Here is a 15,653-nt window from a genome sequence, read left to right as displayed (position 1 = left end):
TTAATTGTATCACAGCTCAGTAATTATTACTGTATTCCAAGGAAACACACGCCACCTCTAAGCAAAAATTTCAGGGCCCTTTGAGAGTCAGGAACAGAGTAGGGTCTTGAGTTCTCCCACTCCTGCTCTCATTAGAACAACTCTGATTTTATTTTTCTGTGGTTTAAACTTCTGATAAGAAAGCATTCTGTAGTTTCTTTTAAAGATTAAAGGCAAGAGTTCATAAAAATATTAGATGTCATAGGGAAGTATTCATTATATATTTGTTAAATGAACATATATTTTAAGAATTGGAAAAAAATGGAAATACAAATGCCAAATTATCTCTTGGTAAATTTTTACTATTACTTTGTGCCTCTTTCCCAAATTTATTACAATTATTTTTATAATCATAAATACATTTTGTTTATTACATTTTAAAAAAGCACTTGCAAAATCTAGATGTTTTCTAATAAATGAAATGGTGCTAATTTGCATTTTTGAATGATTTTCTAGGAAAAGCTTCCAACCAATGTGTCATAAATAGGTTACATATGATCAACCTTTCTGTATTGTCCTCAACTATTGAGTGACACCAGATACAGTTAAGGCACCTCCTGGCTCCCTTCAGCTTAACGGACTTAGACAACTTCTCAATATCTGTGTCATTTTACCATGAAAAACTTTGGAGAGCACTGCATTTTATTATCCTGGAGATACTAGCTTCTGTGGCATGTTTTAGTTGGATTCAGTTTATTAACATTTTATTTGTACCTCATTCATAGCAAGAATAATAAAATTAATAACCCTAATAAAGGCTATCAGTTACTGAGTATTTAACTATGTGCCAGGCATTGTCCTAAGTATTTTACATCTGTTACCTCATTTCATTCTCCTGTCCACCATATGAAACTTAGGTATTATCCCAGATTTATAGGTGAGAAAAATGGAAGCTAAGATGTTAAATTCGTAACTTGCTCAGTTATCAAATCACAGGTGCAGAATTCTAACATAGGTGTACCTTATTCTGTTGTCTCTATCATTAACCATATTCTGAGGCCAGTTTTCAAAAACTACCAGTTATTAACTACCAGTTGTTACATGAGATACAACTATATCAGAAAAACAGGTGATTACAAGTGCAACAGGGGCTCTCTAACCCGATCTTTCCCAGTAGAGGTCAGTTCCATGAGGGAAGAGTCTCACTTCTCTTTTCCACCTGGCACAGAACCTGGAAAATCATAAATACTTAGATGTTTGTTGAATGAATCAATGAATCAATGAATGTTTACAGAGTGGTCCTTCGATCTGTGGTTCTCAACTCTGACTGCACATCAGAATTGCCCATAGAGCTTTTGAAACATGAAAATGTCTAAAACTGCTCATTCCCCAGCTACCATCTCCAGTGTCTAATTTTTAAACATCTACAGGTGACTACAATGTTCAGTCAAGCTATTGAGCCACTATTCTAAGGACAGTGGTTCTCTGACTTGAGAGTGCATAGAGTTACCTGCAGGATTTGTCAAAAAAAAAAAAAAACTTGACCTACAAAGATCTTATTTAGTAGCTTTGGGGTAGAACCTGAGATTTTGCATTTCTAAAATGTTTCTGTATGATACCTGGATTCCACTTTTTGAGTTTCTCTGAACAATGGCATACATTTTTTTAAGCCCTAAGAGAAAAGCATTTCTTTGGCCCAAGTTTGATCTTAGACCATTGCACTTTCTAGCTCCTCCTGTGTGAGCATTCTGAGTTACATCCATCCACACAACCTCTAGGCAGGTGTGGTGGTTACACTTCAGAACTCTGTAGTGATTGTCTTACAGGGAGAGACTCCATCTTTTCCATGTGGGTTCTCCCTCCTTCAAGCATTTGTCTCTGGATTCAACTAAGAGATCTGGCAACAGAAGCTTTGAAACCACTTTTTCTGGGTATTAGTCAAAAATTCTAGACCCCCAATCTCCTGGGTGATATCTAACCTGAATTATTATAACATTATCAGATAGACTAGTAAATACATTTCCATTCCTGCTGCAACTAGGAACTTAATAAGAGGTATTAGGTACTAATGAACATTGGACTTTGGGTAAAAATTATAAACTTTATACCTAGCAGATGGGCCTTGCACCTAGTAATATTTGGCTTGGCTTTTTAAAGTGACTTCTATCCCATGACTGTTGTTATCATACCATTCTTTTAATGTACTTTAAGTTCTTTAGAGAAGAGTTGCTCAGGTTTTTATAAATGGTGTTTTTCTCCTTCTATTAGGTCTCTCTGCAATGCAATCAATGTTTACAACCTCACCTGCAATAACTGTTCAGAAAACTGTACCAATGTTCTGTTTAGTAACAAGATTACCTTCTTAATGGACCTCCTGATACACCAGTTGACGGTATGTAATATTGTTGCTTTGACTTAGAAGCAGTTAAGGTTTGACATATATTCCCTGTAGAGAAAACTTAAAGAATTCAGCTTATTCTTCAGATTTAAAAAAAAAAAAAATAGAAGATGATTGGGAGTGTAAAATAGGAACTGGCAGAGAAACCTCTGATTTTGAAAAAAGCTTATATTGGAGTCTCCTTAATTCCAATATTTAATAGAGGGTATACTTGTAACATTTGCCAAGATCACAAACTTCTGTGCTTAGACTGGGATTCTGGAACCAACTGGAATTAAAGCCCAGCTCTGAGACCACAGGAATGAGTGCTGTAAAAGGGGGAAGCTGGGAAAGCCTCAGAACCTCGCTTTCCATCTGAGCTGAAAAGGTAAATTTAAAAAGCACTTTTTGATGGCCATTAATATTAAATTTTTTTAAAAAGCAAGAAACTCCTCTGTTAGAAAGGCACACTTCTGTTATACTTTTGGAATGGGAGCAAACAGCCAATTGTAGCCTTAAATTTTACTTCAGTTCACAGATGTTGAGAGAGGTAAGCTTAATATAATATCCAAAAGTGTAGGTCTGTCAACTGCAATCTCCAGAACAGAGCTCTGGGGCCAGAAGTTTCCTGGTGAAGTTTCTGAGCCCCTGAGGTATTGGCACAAAATCTCTCTCAAGCTGCAAGTTTACAACGCAGGAGATTTATTTTTCAGAACTGATTTGCTTTTACTCAGCACATAATTCTAATAGCTCTTCCTGAAGCTTTTGCTCTCTTTCCTCTTTTATCTGGTTAATTTCTACATATTTTGTAGACCTTAGCTGAGAAAAAATGACACCTTTTCCATGAAACCTCCAGCCTTATTTTCCCCCCAAATCCAGGTTAGGTGTTCTTATATGCTCCTAAGACATTGCATCTTCCATAGAATTGACCACATTGAACAGTTCAAACATGTTGTACTATAATTAACTACTGTCCTTTCCCCTACTAACCATAAAATCTGTGAGGACAGGAGATAACATTAGTCTCCCCAAGATCCTAATACAGTAGATTCGTACATCTTTGATAAATATATGAGTGAAAATGGATCCCCTTTTTTCTCAAGCTAAAAATCAGAAAGGGAATTTCTTAGCAGCAGCCGTACTGATGATGAGAGGGAACAGTAGCAAGAAAGAATGAAGACTCAGAATTAGAACTATTACCCACTATGACATATAGGTATAAAATAGTAATAAAACTGAGCCATCACTTGAAGGCAAATTTTATATGATTTTGTTTAAAAAGGGAGGCATTAAAATATGGGTAAATCATTAAAATACTCTTTCAGAAATAGTTGAAAGGCAGAAACTGCCTCATTTAACTTTTAAAACATAAAATCAGTGTTATTATCCCACTTTACGAGGCCGCATAGATAGTAGGTTACAGAGCCAACTGTCATACTTATGTTTAGAAACCCAAATCAAGGGACAGTCTACACAATAGTTAACTGGTAGTTTTCAAAAATATCAAGATCAGGAAATATTGGGGAATGGTAACACATTCCCTCAGAGGAGACTAAGGAGATCTGATATTAATTAAATGTGATGTGGGATCCTATACCAAAGTAAGGACATTATTGGGATATTATTTAAATTCCCATAAGGTCTGCTGGTTCCATGTTCATTTTCCACTTTTAATAATTATACTAGTGTTTTGTAAGATGTTACTATTAAGGATATGAGGTCAAGAGAATGTTACTATTTTTGCAACTTTATCTGTTAGTTTAAAATTATTTCAAAATAATAAGTGAAATTTTAAAATACGAATCACTTGCTTTCCTACTGTCCCGTGCACATAATCTGGAAGAATTTACTCCATGAAATGTATCTGTGTGGTAATAATGGTGAAAGAGGAATCATTAGTGTAGTTTGAACAGAACGAGTGATGAAAGAGAATGGTATTTGAAATATAAAGGAATATACAATAAGAGTTAAAGACAGAGTCATCCATCCTAACTGTGCACTCACCTCTGATCAAACACTCTTATTGAAATATATGAGCTAATTCATTTATTCTCTCACTAAATAGTAGTCGTCTTGTATTCCAGTTCTAGAGAAGCTTGGGATATGATGCCAACAATTCAGGAAGTCCCTGATTAGGACTGGGATAGGTCTGTAGATTGAATATAGTAAGTAGTGTAATGGTAGTATATGGAGCTAAGACACCACAGGGAGCAAGAGATTACTATCTCCTGAAAAGAAACCAACAAGCCTTTCTAACTGACAGATTGCTCACACAGACCAAAGAGAAGTTCATCCCTTTTCAAAAGATTTCAGAGATTCCCAGACTTATTAGCCAAGCTGGATGATTTCTTCCCCTTTATAAAGTCATTATATAAAAACTTAAATACCTATTTCTCCATATGTGTACATTCTAACACAAAGTTATCAGACACACGAAGAAACAGAGAAACAAAGTCCATACAAAGGAACAATATAAATCTCCAGAAACCAATCCAGATGAAACAGGATAAGTCATATGTCACATAATGATATTTTGGTCAACAATGGACCACATGTACAATGGTGGTTCCAAAATTACTATTGCCTAGGAAATTGTAGCACACACTGCCAGGGTACTACAAGAGCAATAGGAAGTCATAGATGACTCAGCTCCTCTTCCAAAATGCCCTTCTGAATTGCTATGCCAGTGAAAGTAAGAACTGTGGATAATAACACATTCTATAATGTTTGACAATGCCATCACCACCTAGTGATACATTTCTTAGAATTACCCCCATCTTTAAGCAGTGCATAACTATATATGTATTACCTAGGAATTCAAAATAGCCATCAATAAAGTGATACATGTTATTGAGAATAAAGTGAGCAAAATGAGAATAAAAGCAAAGAGAAAATGTGAAAAAGAACCAAGCACATCTTGGAGCTGAAGATTACAATAACTTAACTGAAATTTTAACTGAAGGCGTACAAGAGCAAACTTGATTATACAGAAGAAAGAAACAGCAAATTCCAAGGCAGGTCATGTGAAATTATTCAGGAACAAAAAGGAAAAAGGAATGAAAGGAAGTGAAGAAAGTCTAGGGAACTTATACAGTACCCTATAGGTGTTGGTTGGTATCCTATATGGTGGACCAGTATGGTAATCCAAAAGGAAATAGAGTAGAGGGCAAAAAATAAAGAAAGAAATAAACTCTCTGGGGAAGGAAATAGACATCCAGATTCAAGAAAACCAATTAACTCCAAGTAGGATGAACCCAAGAAAGTCACACAGCTACATTATGATCAGCCTATCAAAGACAGAATTTTAAAACAACAAAAGGAAAGCAGCTTGTTAGTCATGTACAAGGGAACTCCAGTAAGAAGGTCAGAAGATTTCTTACCAGAAACCCTGCAGGGTAGAAGAGATTGAAATGGTATATTCAAAATACTGAAAGAAAAAAATGCCAACCAAGAACACTATATCCAGAATAACTATCCTTCGAGAATGAAGAAGTAAAAAACTTTTCAGATAAACAAAAACAGAGAATTCTTCACCACTAGACATATCTTACAAGAAATTCTTGGATGAGTTTTTCAAATGGAAAGAAAAAGACACTGAACAGCAACACAAAAGCATATGGAAATATAAACCTTGCTGATAAAGGTAAATTTATAGACCAATATAGGATGATGTAATACTGTAATAGGGAGCTGTGTATCTCTTTTAATTCAGGTATAGAAATTAAAAAAGTAGACATAACTATAAAAAATAAGTTAATGGATCCAATATATAAAAATATGTTGTGACATCAATAACAAAATATTGACAGGAGAATATCTTTGAAATGTTTTGTGTAAGCCCAGTGATAACCACAAGGAAAATACTTATAGGAGATACACAAAAGAAAATGAAAGTCAAAGCAAGTTAACTACAATAAAGTCAACAACACAAAGGAAGATAACAAGAAAGGAATAAGGGACAAAATTGCTATAAGACAGAAAACAGTTAATAAAATGGTAAAAGTAAGTCTGTCTATCAATAAATATTTTAAATATGAGTCAAACTCCTCAACCAATAAAGGCATATAGTGGCTGGTTGGATCAGAAAGCAAAATGCAACTATATAGTCTCAATCTACAAGAAATTTACTTTAGATTTAAACTGAAGCAAAAGAATTGAATTGAAGAAGATAGTTTATGCAAATCATAACCAAAGGAGAGCAGGAGTAACCATACATAAAACCATATAATATCACATAAAATACATTTGAAGTCAAAAACCATCAATACAAGATTAAGGATATCATATAATAATAAAAGGTAAATTCTCCTGGAAGATAAAACAATTATAAATACATATACAGAACAAACATTGCAAGAACTGAAGGGAAAAGAATACAGCAACACAATAACTTAGTGGGGGATTTCAATTCCCACTTTCAGTAATGTATTAATATTCAAAGAGAAAATTAATAGAGGAACAGAAGAGCACAACACTATAGACTAAATAGACATAACACACACGTGACATTTCCACAGAACAACAACAGAATACACATTACTATGAGGCACACATGGGGCACAGTCTAGGATAGGTCACGTTAGGCCACAAAACAAGCCAGCCAATTTAAGAATACAAGTCATATTAAATATATGCTATTACCTCAATGAAATGAAATGAAAGTTGAAATTAATGGCAGAAGGAAAACTAGAAAATTCATTGATGCATGAAAATTAAATAGCACACTTTTGAAAAGTCAAAGAATAATCAAAAGAGAAATCTTGAGACAAATGAAAAATATAATGCACCAAGATATATGGGATGCTGCAAAACCAGTGTTAAGAAGAATGTTTACAGCTACAAATACCTGCATTAAAAAAGGAAGATCTTGAATAAACAATATAAATTTATACTTTAAGGAACTACAAAAAGAAAAGGTCCATCCAGAGTTGGAATAAGGAGGGAAATAATTATGATTAGAGCATACTGGCATAAGAAATAAACACACACATCTGTAGTCAACTAATTGACAAAGATGTCAAGAGTACACAAAAGAGAAGGGATAGCTTCACAATAAATGCTATTGAGAATAGTGGGTGCCACATACAAAAGAATGAAATTGTATTATTTTACACCATACACAAAAATTAACTGAAAATAGATTGAAGACTTAAATATAAGGGCTGAAATCACAAGGAAAAAGCTCCTTGACCTTGGTCCTCGCAATGATATTTTTGGGCTATCATACCAAAGGTACCGAAAACAAAGAAAAAAGTTAAACTCTGTTTAGCAAAGGAAGCAGTCAACCAAGTGAAATGGCAACCTTCAGAATGAGAGGAAATAATTGTAAATCATATATCTGATATGAGGTTGACACCCAACATACATAAGAAACTTACATAGTTCAATTAAAAAATCCAATTAAAAATGTTCAAAGGACCTATATAGATTTTTTGCAAAGAATATATAGAAATGGTCAACAGGTTTTTAAAAATTTACTCAGCATTAATAACTAATCATAAGGGAAATGCAAATCAAAATACAATGAGATATCACCTCACACTTGTTATGATGACTGTTACAAAAATACAGTAGAAAACAAATGTTGGTGATGATTTGGAGAAGAGGGACACTTGTACACTGTCATTGGGAATGAAAATTGGTGCTGCCCCTATGGAAAACAGTACAGAGGGTCCTCAAAAAGTTAAAAATAGAAATATCGTTTGATCCAGCAATGCCACTTTAGGGTATATATCCAAAGAAAATGAGATCAGTATCTCAAAGAGATATATATTTCCCGTGTTCATCACAGCATTATTCATAATAGTGATATCTGGAAACAACCAAAGTGTCCATCCATAGAAAATGGATAAAGAAAATATTTATAATGAAATATTTTCCAGCTGTAGAAAATGAAAGAAAACCTCCTCCTATTGCAACAACATGGATTAACCTGGAGAGTGTTATAATAATGAAATGAGTCAGGCACAGGAAGACAAATAGTGCATGCTTTCAATCATAAATGAAATCTAAAAGAATGACACTCATCGATTTGGTTTTGAACATTGGTTGCCAGGGCCTGGGGTAGAAGAAATGAAGAGATGTAAATCAGAGGGTATAAACTTAAAATTAAAAGACGGATAAATTCATGTAGGTGATGGGTGTGTTTATTAATTCAATTGTGCTAGTCATTAAGTAATGTATACATACTGTACACCTTAAATATAAACAGTTCTTTGTCAGTTATACTTCAGTAAAACTGGGTGAAGAAGAGAATAGAAAAGAATTAAATGTAATAGAATGTCAATGAAACCAATATTTGGGGTTTTTTCCAGATCAGCACAATAGACAAAACTTTAGCTAGATTATCTAAGAAAAAAGAAAAGCCTTAGATAAGTAAAATCAGAATTAGAAGAGCCATCACAACAGATGTGACAAAAAATTAAAAGGGCATTAAAAGACTGCTATGATCAGTTGTACACCAACAAATTATCTAGAGTGAATGAATACATTCCTAAAACATACAACCTAATAAGAAATTAAACATGAAGAAATAGAAAACCTGCACTGACCTATAACTAAAGGAAGTGTGCCAACATTTAAAAAAAAAAAACTAATAAAGAAAAGCCCACTAATAGATGACTACTTTGGTGAATTTACCAAATTTTTAAAAAGAGTTAACACCAATATTCTAAAATTCTTCTGAATAATTAAAGAGGAGGACAGACTCCCAAACTCATTGTATGTGCTCAACATTCCTTTGATAACAAGGGCAGGAAACTGATGAATATACAGTAGATTAAAAAATCCTCAATAGGGCCTCCCCTGGTGGCGCAGCAGTTGAGCGTTGGGTTGCGAGGCTGCCCACAGCCTCTGCAGCGCGGGTTCATTCCCCGGCCGCCAGCAAGGGTCCCAAAAAAAATTAATTAATTAAAAAAATAAAATTAAAAATCCTCAATAGACTGTTGGCAAATACTGAATTCAACAGCATGTTAAAAAAGTGCATAACTATATCATATATTAAGATCATATATTAAGACCAATGGGATTTATTTGTGGTACACAAGGTTAGTTTAACATAAAAATCAGTCAGTGTGATGCACCACATTATCAAAATACAGAATAACAGTCAATTCAATAGATGCATAAAAGGCATTTGACAATATTCAACACCCTCTCATGATAAAAACACTCAACAAAGTACAAATATAAGGCAATTGCCACAATATAATAAAGGCTGTATATTTAAAACCCACAACAATAAAAATATTCGATTGTGAAAAACTAGACATCAAGAACAAGACAAGGATGTCCACTCTCAATGCTTCCATTCAGAATAGTATTAGCTCAGCAACAACTACAAAAAAAAAGATAAAATGTATCCAATCAAAAAGGAAGAAGTTAAATTGTCACTTGCCGATGACACTAAATATTCCACACCAAAAATAAAAAAATAAAACAGCCTGTTGAAACTAATAAATGAATCCAGCAATGTTGCAGGATATAGTGTAAAGATACAAAAATTAGTTGTGTTTCAACATAAAAAATTCAGGAATGCTCTAACAGCAAACAAGACAGAAAAGAAATATCAAAATAATTCCATTTGCAACTATATAAAAATATTAAGATATATGAAAATAAATTTACCAAGGCAAAAGAACTTGTACATAGAAAACTACAAAATATCACTTGAAAGAATAAAGAACACCTAAGTTGAAAAGACTTAGTTTTTCATGGATATACATATCCACGTCAATCACTATTATGTGTCTTGCTATAGTTTCCTTTCATTGTGGTAATCTGGTGTTCTTCTAGCTTCCTGTATGTCTATTTTCATCGCCTTTTTCATGTTTGGGAAGTTCTTTTCAGTTATTTCCTTGAATACGTTCTTGGTTCCTTTGTCTCTCCACCTTCTGGGATTCCTGTGACTTGTATTTCTTTTCCTCATGGCATCAAATATTTCTCAAATGTTTCTTCATTCTGTTTGTAAGTCATGTTTCTTTTCTTTTTTTGGTTCTTTTTCTATCTGTATCTTTGAGAGTACTGATTCATTCTTCCATTTCATCAATTCTGTTTTCGTTGCTTTTCCCAGAGTCCTTTAGCAACTCCTCCTGCATTTCCTTCATTTCCTTCTTGAAAGACTCAATTTCATTCTTCAGTTCATTAATTGTATTTCTAACATCACTCTTTTCCTTTTCTTCTTCTTTTTGTTTTTTAATCGTGGTGATTCTTTTTCTGTCAGGCAGAGAAATTCTTTCATGTCAGCGTCGTTGAGTTCTGGGGGCTGATTTTCTTTTTGTGGAGTGTCATTCCCCAGAGGGCTTGCTTGGCTGTTTGTATTTTCCCTTCTCCCTGTCGTCTACTCTCCAACTTGTTCCATGCACTGGGCCACTGATGCTGGCGGGCATCTCTTCAGAGTACTCATATTGGGACATGGGGGAACTGGTGGCCAGGCTGAGTCCTGCACTGTCACGCCAGACTTCTCAAGGACTGCGATGCTGTGGATGGGCTAATGGGCATTAGCTTAGGAGTTCACCAAGTCTCTGTATGCTGCTGGTCTCTTCCCCTACGTACACATCTTAACCACAGTGCCATGTGGGGTCAGTGCAGGCACATAGGGATTCATGCAGGTTAACACTGTGTGGGGGACAGAATTGCACTCTCCCAAGCAGTTGCTGCTCCCTGTGGTGGATGAGTCCTCCTTCTGCTTTCCTGGCTTTACTCACTATTCTAGATGGGGTACGTGGGTTCACAGGGGGTCGCGGCCTTCAACAGCCATGTGGGGGCCAGAGGGCATTCACCTGGATCTCGCTGCTCACCTTTGTTTGCTGGGTCCTCCCTCTACCTTTACTCAGTTCCAAAGGGGTGTGCAGGTGCGTGGGGTTTGCCAGCCTCAGATCTATGTGGGCTGGCACATGATCTCCTAGATCTCACTCAGAACAATCTTGAGAAAGAAGAATAAAGCTAGTGGCCTCACACTTTCTGATTTCAAAACTTGCTACAAATGTAATCAAAACAATGTGGTACTGACTTTTAAATACAAACACCTAGACCAAAGGAACAGAATACAGAGCCCAGAAAAAACCTTTGCCATGTATATTATGTTGGACAAGGTTATCTAATCAGAAAAAACTACCCAATGAGAAAAGGATAGTCTTTTTAACACATTTTGTTGAGAAAATTGGATATCCACATGCAAAAGAATAGAATTGACCACATCTTACAATAGTCACAAAAATCTCATCACAATGAGCATATTGTCATTTAACTGCAGATCTTATGTACTTAGAAATTTAGAATATCACTTGTAGTATTCTTGCCAAAATTCATAATCATTATTAGGAGAAAACATCAGACAAACCCAAACTGAATAGTCTTCCAAATAAGTGATCAAATACAAGGAATGAAAAAACAGATTCTAGTAGACTAGAAAGACCTGAGCAAAAAAGTCTGTATGGGATTCTAGATTAGCTCCTGTCCTCCACTGCCCCAAAATGTGAGTGAGAAAACTAGCAAAATTCTACAAGTTGTTTGATAACTTTATTGTTTGTTATCAGTAACTTTCTGGCTTGGGTAATTGTGCTATAGTTCTGTAATATATTAAGATTAGTGAAAACTTGGAGAACTGTAAATCATGGTTGATGTGGCAGGAGAACTATCAGGACTACAATGATGTAAGAAAAATAATTAAAAGTGAAAAAATAAACAATTTACTACATGGACTTAATAAATGGAGTGACAGAGGAAAAAGTCATTGAACTTTAAGTTATATCAGTATGAATTATCCAGTCCGAAGAATGAGAGGGGACACCAAAAGAGAGAAAAGAAACAACTTCCTTGCCCCTCACTGGCCTGGTTCCATCGGCCTGGGAGTCCCACTTTATTTCTGTTCCTATTCTCCCTAATAATTTTTTTTTTCTCTAAACAAAGAGGTGGGGGAGGAGAGAGAGAGAAAAGAAACAGAACCTCAAGGACTTGTGGGACAATAGCAAACGTATTATGTAAATGTTATTGGCCATCCAGAAAGATAATAGACAATGAGTCTTTAAAGTATTTTTTTTAAATATTGTGAAAGAGTAAGTAAACATGTTCCAAAGCTGGTGAAAGTCATAAATGCACAAATCAAAAAGTTCAGCTACTCCCAAAAGGATAAATGCAAAGACAATCAAGCCATGTAAATCATAGTCAAAATGCTAAGCCAAATATAAAGAGAAAACTTTGAAAGTAGCCACGTTGCTTGCAGGCGGTTGATTCAAATTGTGTCTGACATCTCATCCTCAAACAGAAGACAGTGAACACCATTAAAATGCTAAAAGAAGAAGGTCAACCCAGTATTCTATATCCAGCAAAATAAAATCAGGAATAAATAAATACATTTACGCAATAGAAAAATGCCAAAGAGAATTTGTTGAAAACAGACTCACACTACTAGAAATGCAATAGTAGTTACTTGGATAGGAGAAAAATGATACCCAGTGGAAATCCTCATCTGCAGGAAAGAAGGAAGAATATGAGAAGTGGTTATTTCCCTCTTCAAATCTTTAATATATGTGATTGTTTAAAGCAAGACCTTTAACATCTTGTAAGTATAACATTTGTAGGTTTACTGCATATGATAACTATAGTAGTAAGGCTGGGAGGATCAAAATAAAGCTAGAAGATTACAAAGTTTCTACATTTTTTCATCAAACCTAAGTAGACTATAAAAAGTTAACAAGGTATGTTGTAATTCCTTAGAGCTACTACTAGGAAATAGCTTAGAAGTCAAAAGAAGAAAGGAGCAATAGTACAGCACAACAAAGAACAAATAGAAAACAATAAACCCAGTATATATAATTACATAAAATGTGCACAACGATCATTAAAGGGGAAAACTGTCAAAAATGGTTTATCATCTAACTTGATCTGGTTAAAAGAGCAACCTAACTGATCTAGAAAAAGGAAAAGGAAAATATAATAAGGAAAATTAGAAAATACATTGGATAGTATAAGCAAAATGTAGTTATTCATAAAAAAAATTTGAAAAGACAGATCTCTGGCTAAAATGATCAATGGAAAAAAATAGTCACAGATAATATAAGAAGTAAAAAAGAAAATTTAGCTACAGATTGTGTTAAGGATTCAGAAGTTACACAAGGAGACATGGGCCAAGGTGGTATTGAGGAGGATCCTTACTTTGCTCTTGAGCAAATCACTAATAGTTAAACAGAGGACACTATACCAAGGGAGTCCCATGGCTTGGGACAAAACTGTGAAGACAACATAAACTTGAGAGAGAAGCAATAGAGAAGAAAGTCACATTTTACTAAACAATAGCTGAGTGAAGAGGCTAGATACTGCAGTGTGAAGGAGGGAGGGGATATATACACATAGAGCTACCAGCTCAGTCAGGATCCTGATTTGGGGAAAGCTAAATGGAGTAGAAGCATGCATCCTTGACTGAAGAGAAACCCTTTCAAATGAGCAGGGATGCTCCCCACAGGCTGGGTCTTTAGAAAAGAACAAAGTAGTTTGCTAGACTGTGCAACCCTTCCTCCATCCCTCAGGACAGGTGCTGATCTTAGGAAGTACTCTGGTGGCACACAGACTATAAAGTCTCAGATCTAGAACAGCAGAGACGTATGTTCAGCATCCAAAAATCCATCAACATAATTCACATCAATAAAAAGGAAGATAAAAACCTTATGAACATATCAATAGATGCAGAGAAAGCATTTGCTAAGATTCAACGTCCATTTATAATGTAAATCCTTGAAAAACTGTGGCTAAATGGAACATATCTTAACATAGTAAAAGCCGTATATGACAAACCTACGCCTAGAATATTTCTCAATGGTGAAAAACTGAAAGCCTTTCCACTAAGCTCCAGTAGGGGAGAAGGATGTCAACTCTCACCCCTGCTACTCAACAAACTATTGGAAATCCTATCTAGAAAAATTAAGCAAGAGAAATCTACAAAAGCAACCCAAATTGGGAAAGAAGTTATCATTATTTACAGATGACAAGATAATATACATAGAGAACCCTAAAGACTCCAGAGAACAACCACTTAAACCAATAGACCAAATTATTAAAGTGGCAGGCCATAAAATCAATACACAAAAATCAGTTGTCTTCCAATATGCAACAGTGGGCTAGAAGAAAAAATTAAGAAAAGTATCCCATTTACTATCACTCAAAAAAAAAAAAAATACCTAGGAGTAAACCTAACAAAGGAGGTGAAGGATCTATAAGACAAAACAGAGGCCAGGGCCTCCCTGGTGGTGTAAGGGGTTAAGCACAGCACTGTGAAGCTATCCACAGCCTCTGCAGCATGAGTTAGATCCCTCAGGGAGCTACCCATATGGCACAGCAGACCTCTCCTGTCTCTTGTGCTGCTCCCCTCAGCAGTGTATTTCAGTCAGTCTGCCTGTTTCCCACTCTGTCTCAGGTGATTCTTCTCACCCTCCACATCTCTGGCCTGTACCCCAGTTCTTGTATGCATAAATTAATAAATATTTAAAAAAAAAAAAGGAAAGAAAACAGAGGCCAGCAATTAACAAAACTAAATAAAACCATAGTGCCACCTGCTGGCAAAGTAAAAGAAGTTTAAATCTGAGGTACTGCTACAGATATTTTTATAAAATAGAGAAATCTAAAGCAGCAAAATTGATAGACCAAAAAATATATACCACTTGGCATCTTGAGACCCCAAGGGAATATGATGTTACAAGAAGAGAACAATGCTGCAGATCCAACCACAAGAACATGGAAGATTTTTATCTCCCTGTCACATGGAGATTTCAAAATAGCTATGACGGAGAAAATCAAAGAGATAGAAGAAAATGCAGAAAGGCTAGTGAGAATGGTACAAGAGAACTGGGCAAAGCTGGTCAAAAAGAACAAAATTCAGAAAATGTATGATCTGAGAAATAAAATTAATGAGCATAAAAAGATTGAGGGTGTGAAATGCTCAATGGATAAGATTTTAAAATATTCTTGAGAAAGCTATGAAAAACAGAAAAAACGAAATAGTTGATCGAATCGGTGACCTTGAAGATCATGATGCACAAAGTACCAAGTTAGAAGAAGAATGAGAAATACAATGCAAAAAATTAAGTGAAGACACATTTTGAGAAATATATGACTCAAGAAACATTAGATGAGAATTATATCCCAAAAGAGGAAGACAGAGAAGAATGGAGAGCTTATTTAATGAAATGGTAAAAACTAAAGGATCACAGTAGATGGACAGAATGCTTGAGTCATTATTTCCTTCAGATATGGTGGAGATAGGTGTCTGGAAGAAACAGCCACTCCTGGAATGAGCTGAGATATG

At 35.1% G+C, this 15,653-nt stretch overlaps 1 protein-coding gene across 1 annotated transcript in view; it reads left to right on the top strand.

The window, feature by feature from the left end:
- Positions 1-2,226: 2,226 nt before the first annotated feature.
- LOC119238388 (S phase cyclin A-associated protein in the endoplasmic reticulum-like) overlaps positions 2,227-15,653 on the top strand; it is a 120,771-nt gene continuing 107,344 nt past the window's right edge. The window contains exon 1 of the mRNA XM_037502050.2: positions 2,227-2,371. Within this exon, the coding sequence (XP_037357947.1) occupies positions 2,345-2,371 (27 nt within the window). The 5' untranslated portion in view covers positions 2,227-2,344. The remainder of the gene's footprint in view (positions 2,372-15,653) is intronic.

Source organism: Talpa occidentalis, unplaced genomic scaffold (assembly GCF_014898055.3).
Source record: "Talpa occidentalis isolate TD23 unplaced genomic scaffold, MPIMG_talOcc4v2.1 talOcc4.11, whole genome shotgun sequence".
Taxonomy (NCBI): domain Eukaryota; kingdom Metazoa; phylum Chordata; class Mammalia; order Eulipotyphla; family Talpidae; genus Talpa; species Talpa occidentalis.
Note: the sequence above shows the minus strand (reverse complement) of the source record. Positions and strands in the feature narration are given on the sequence as shown.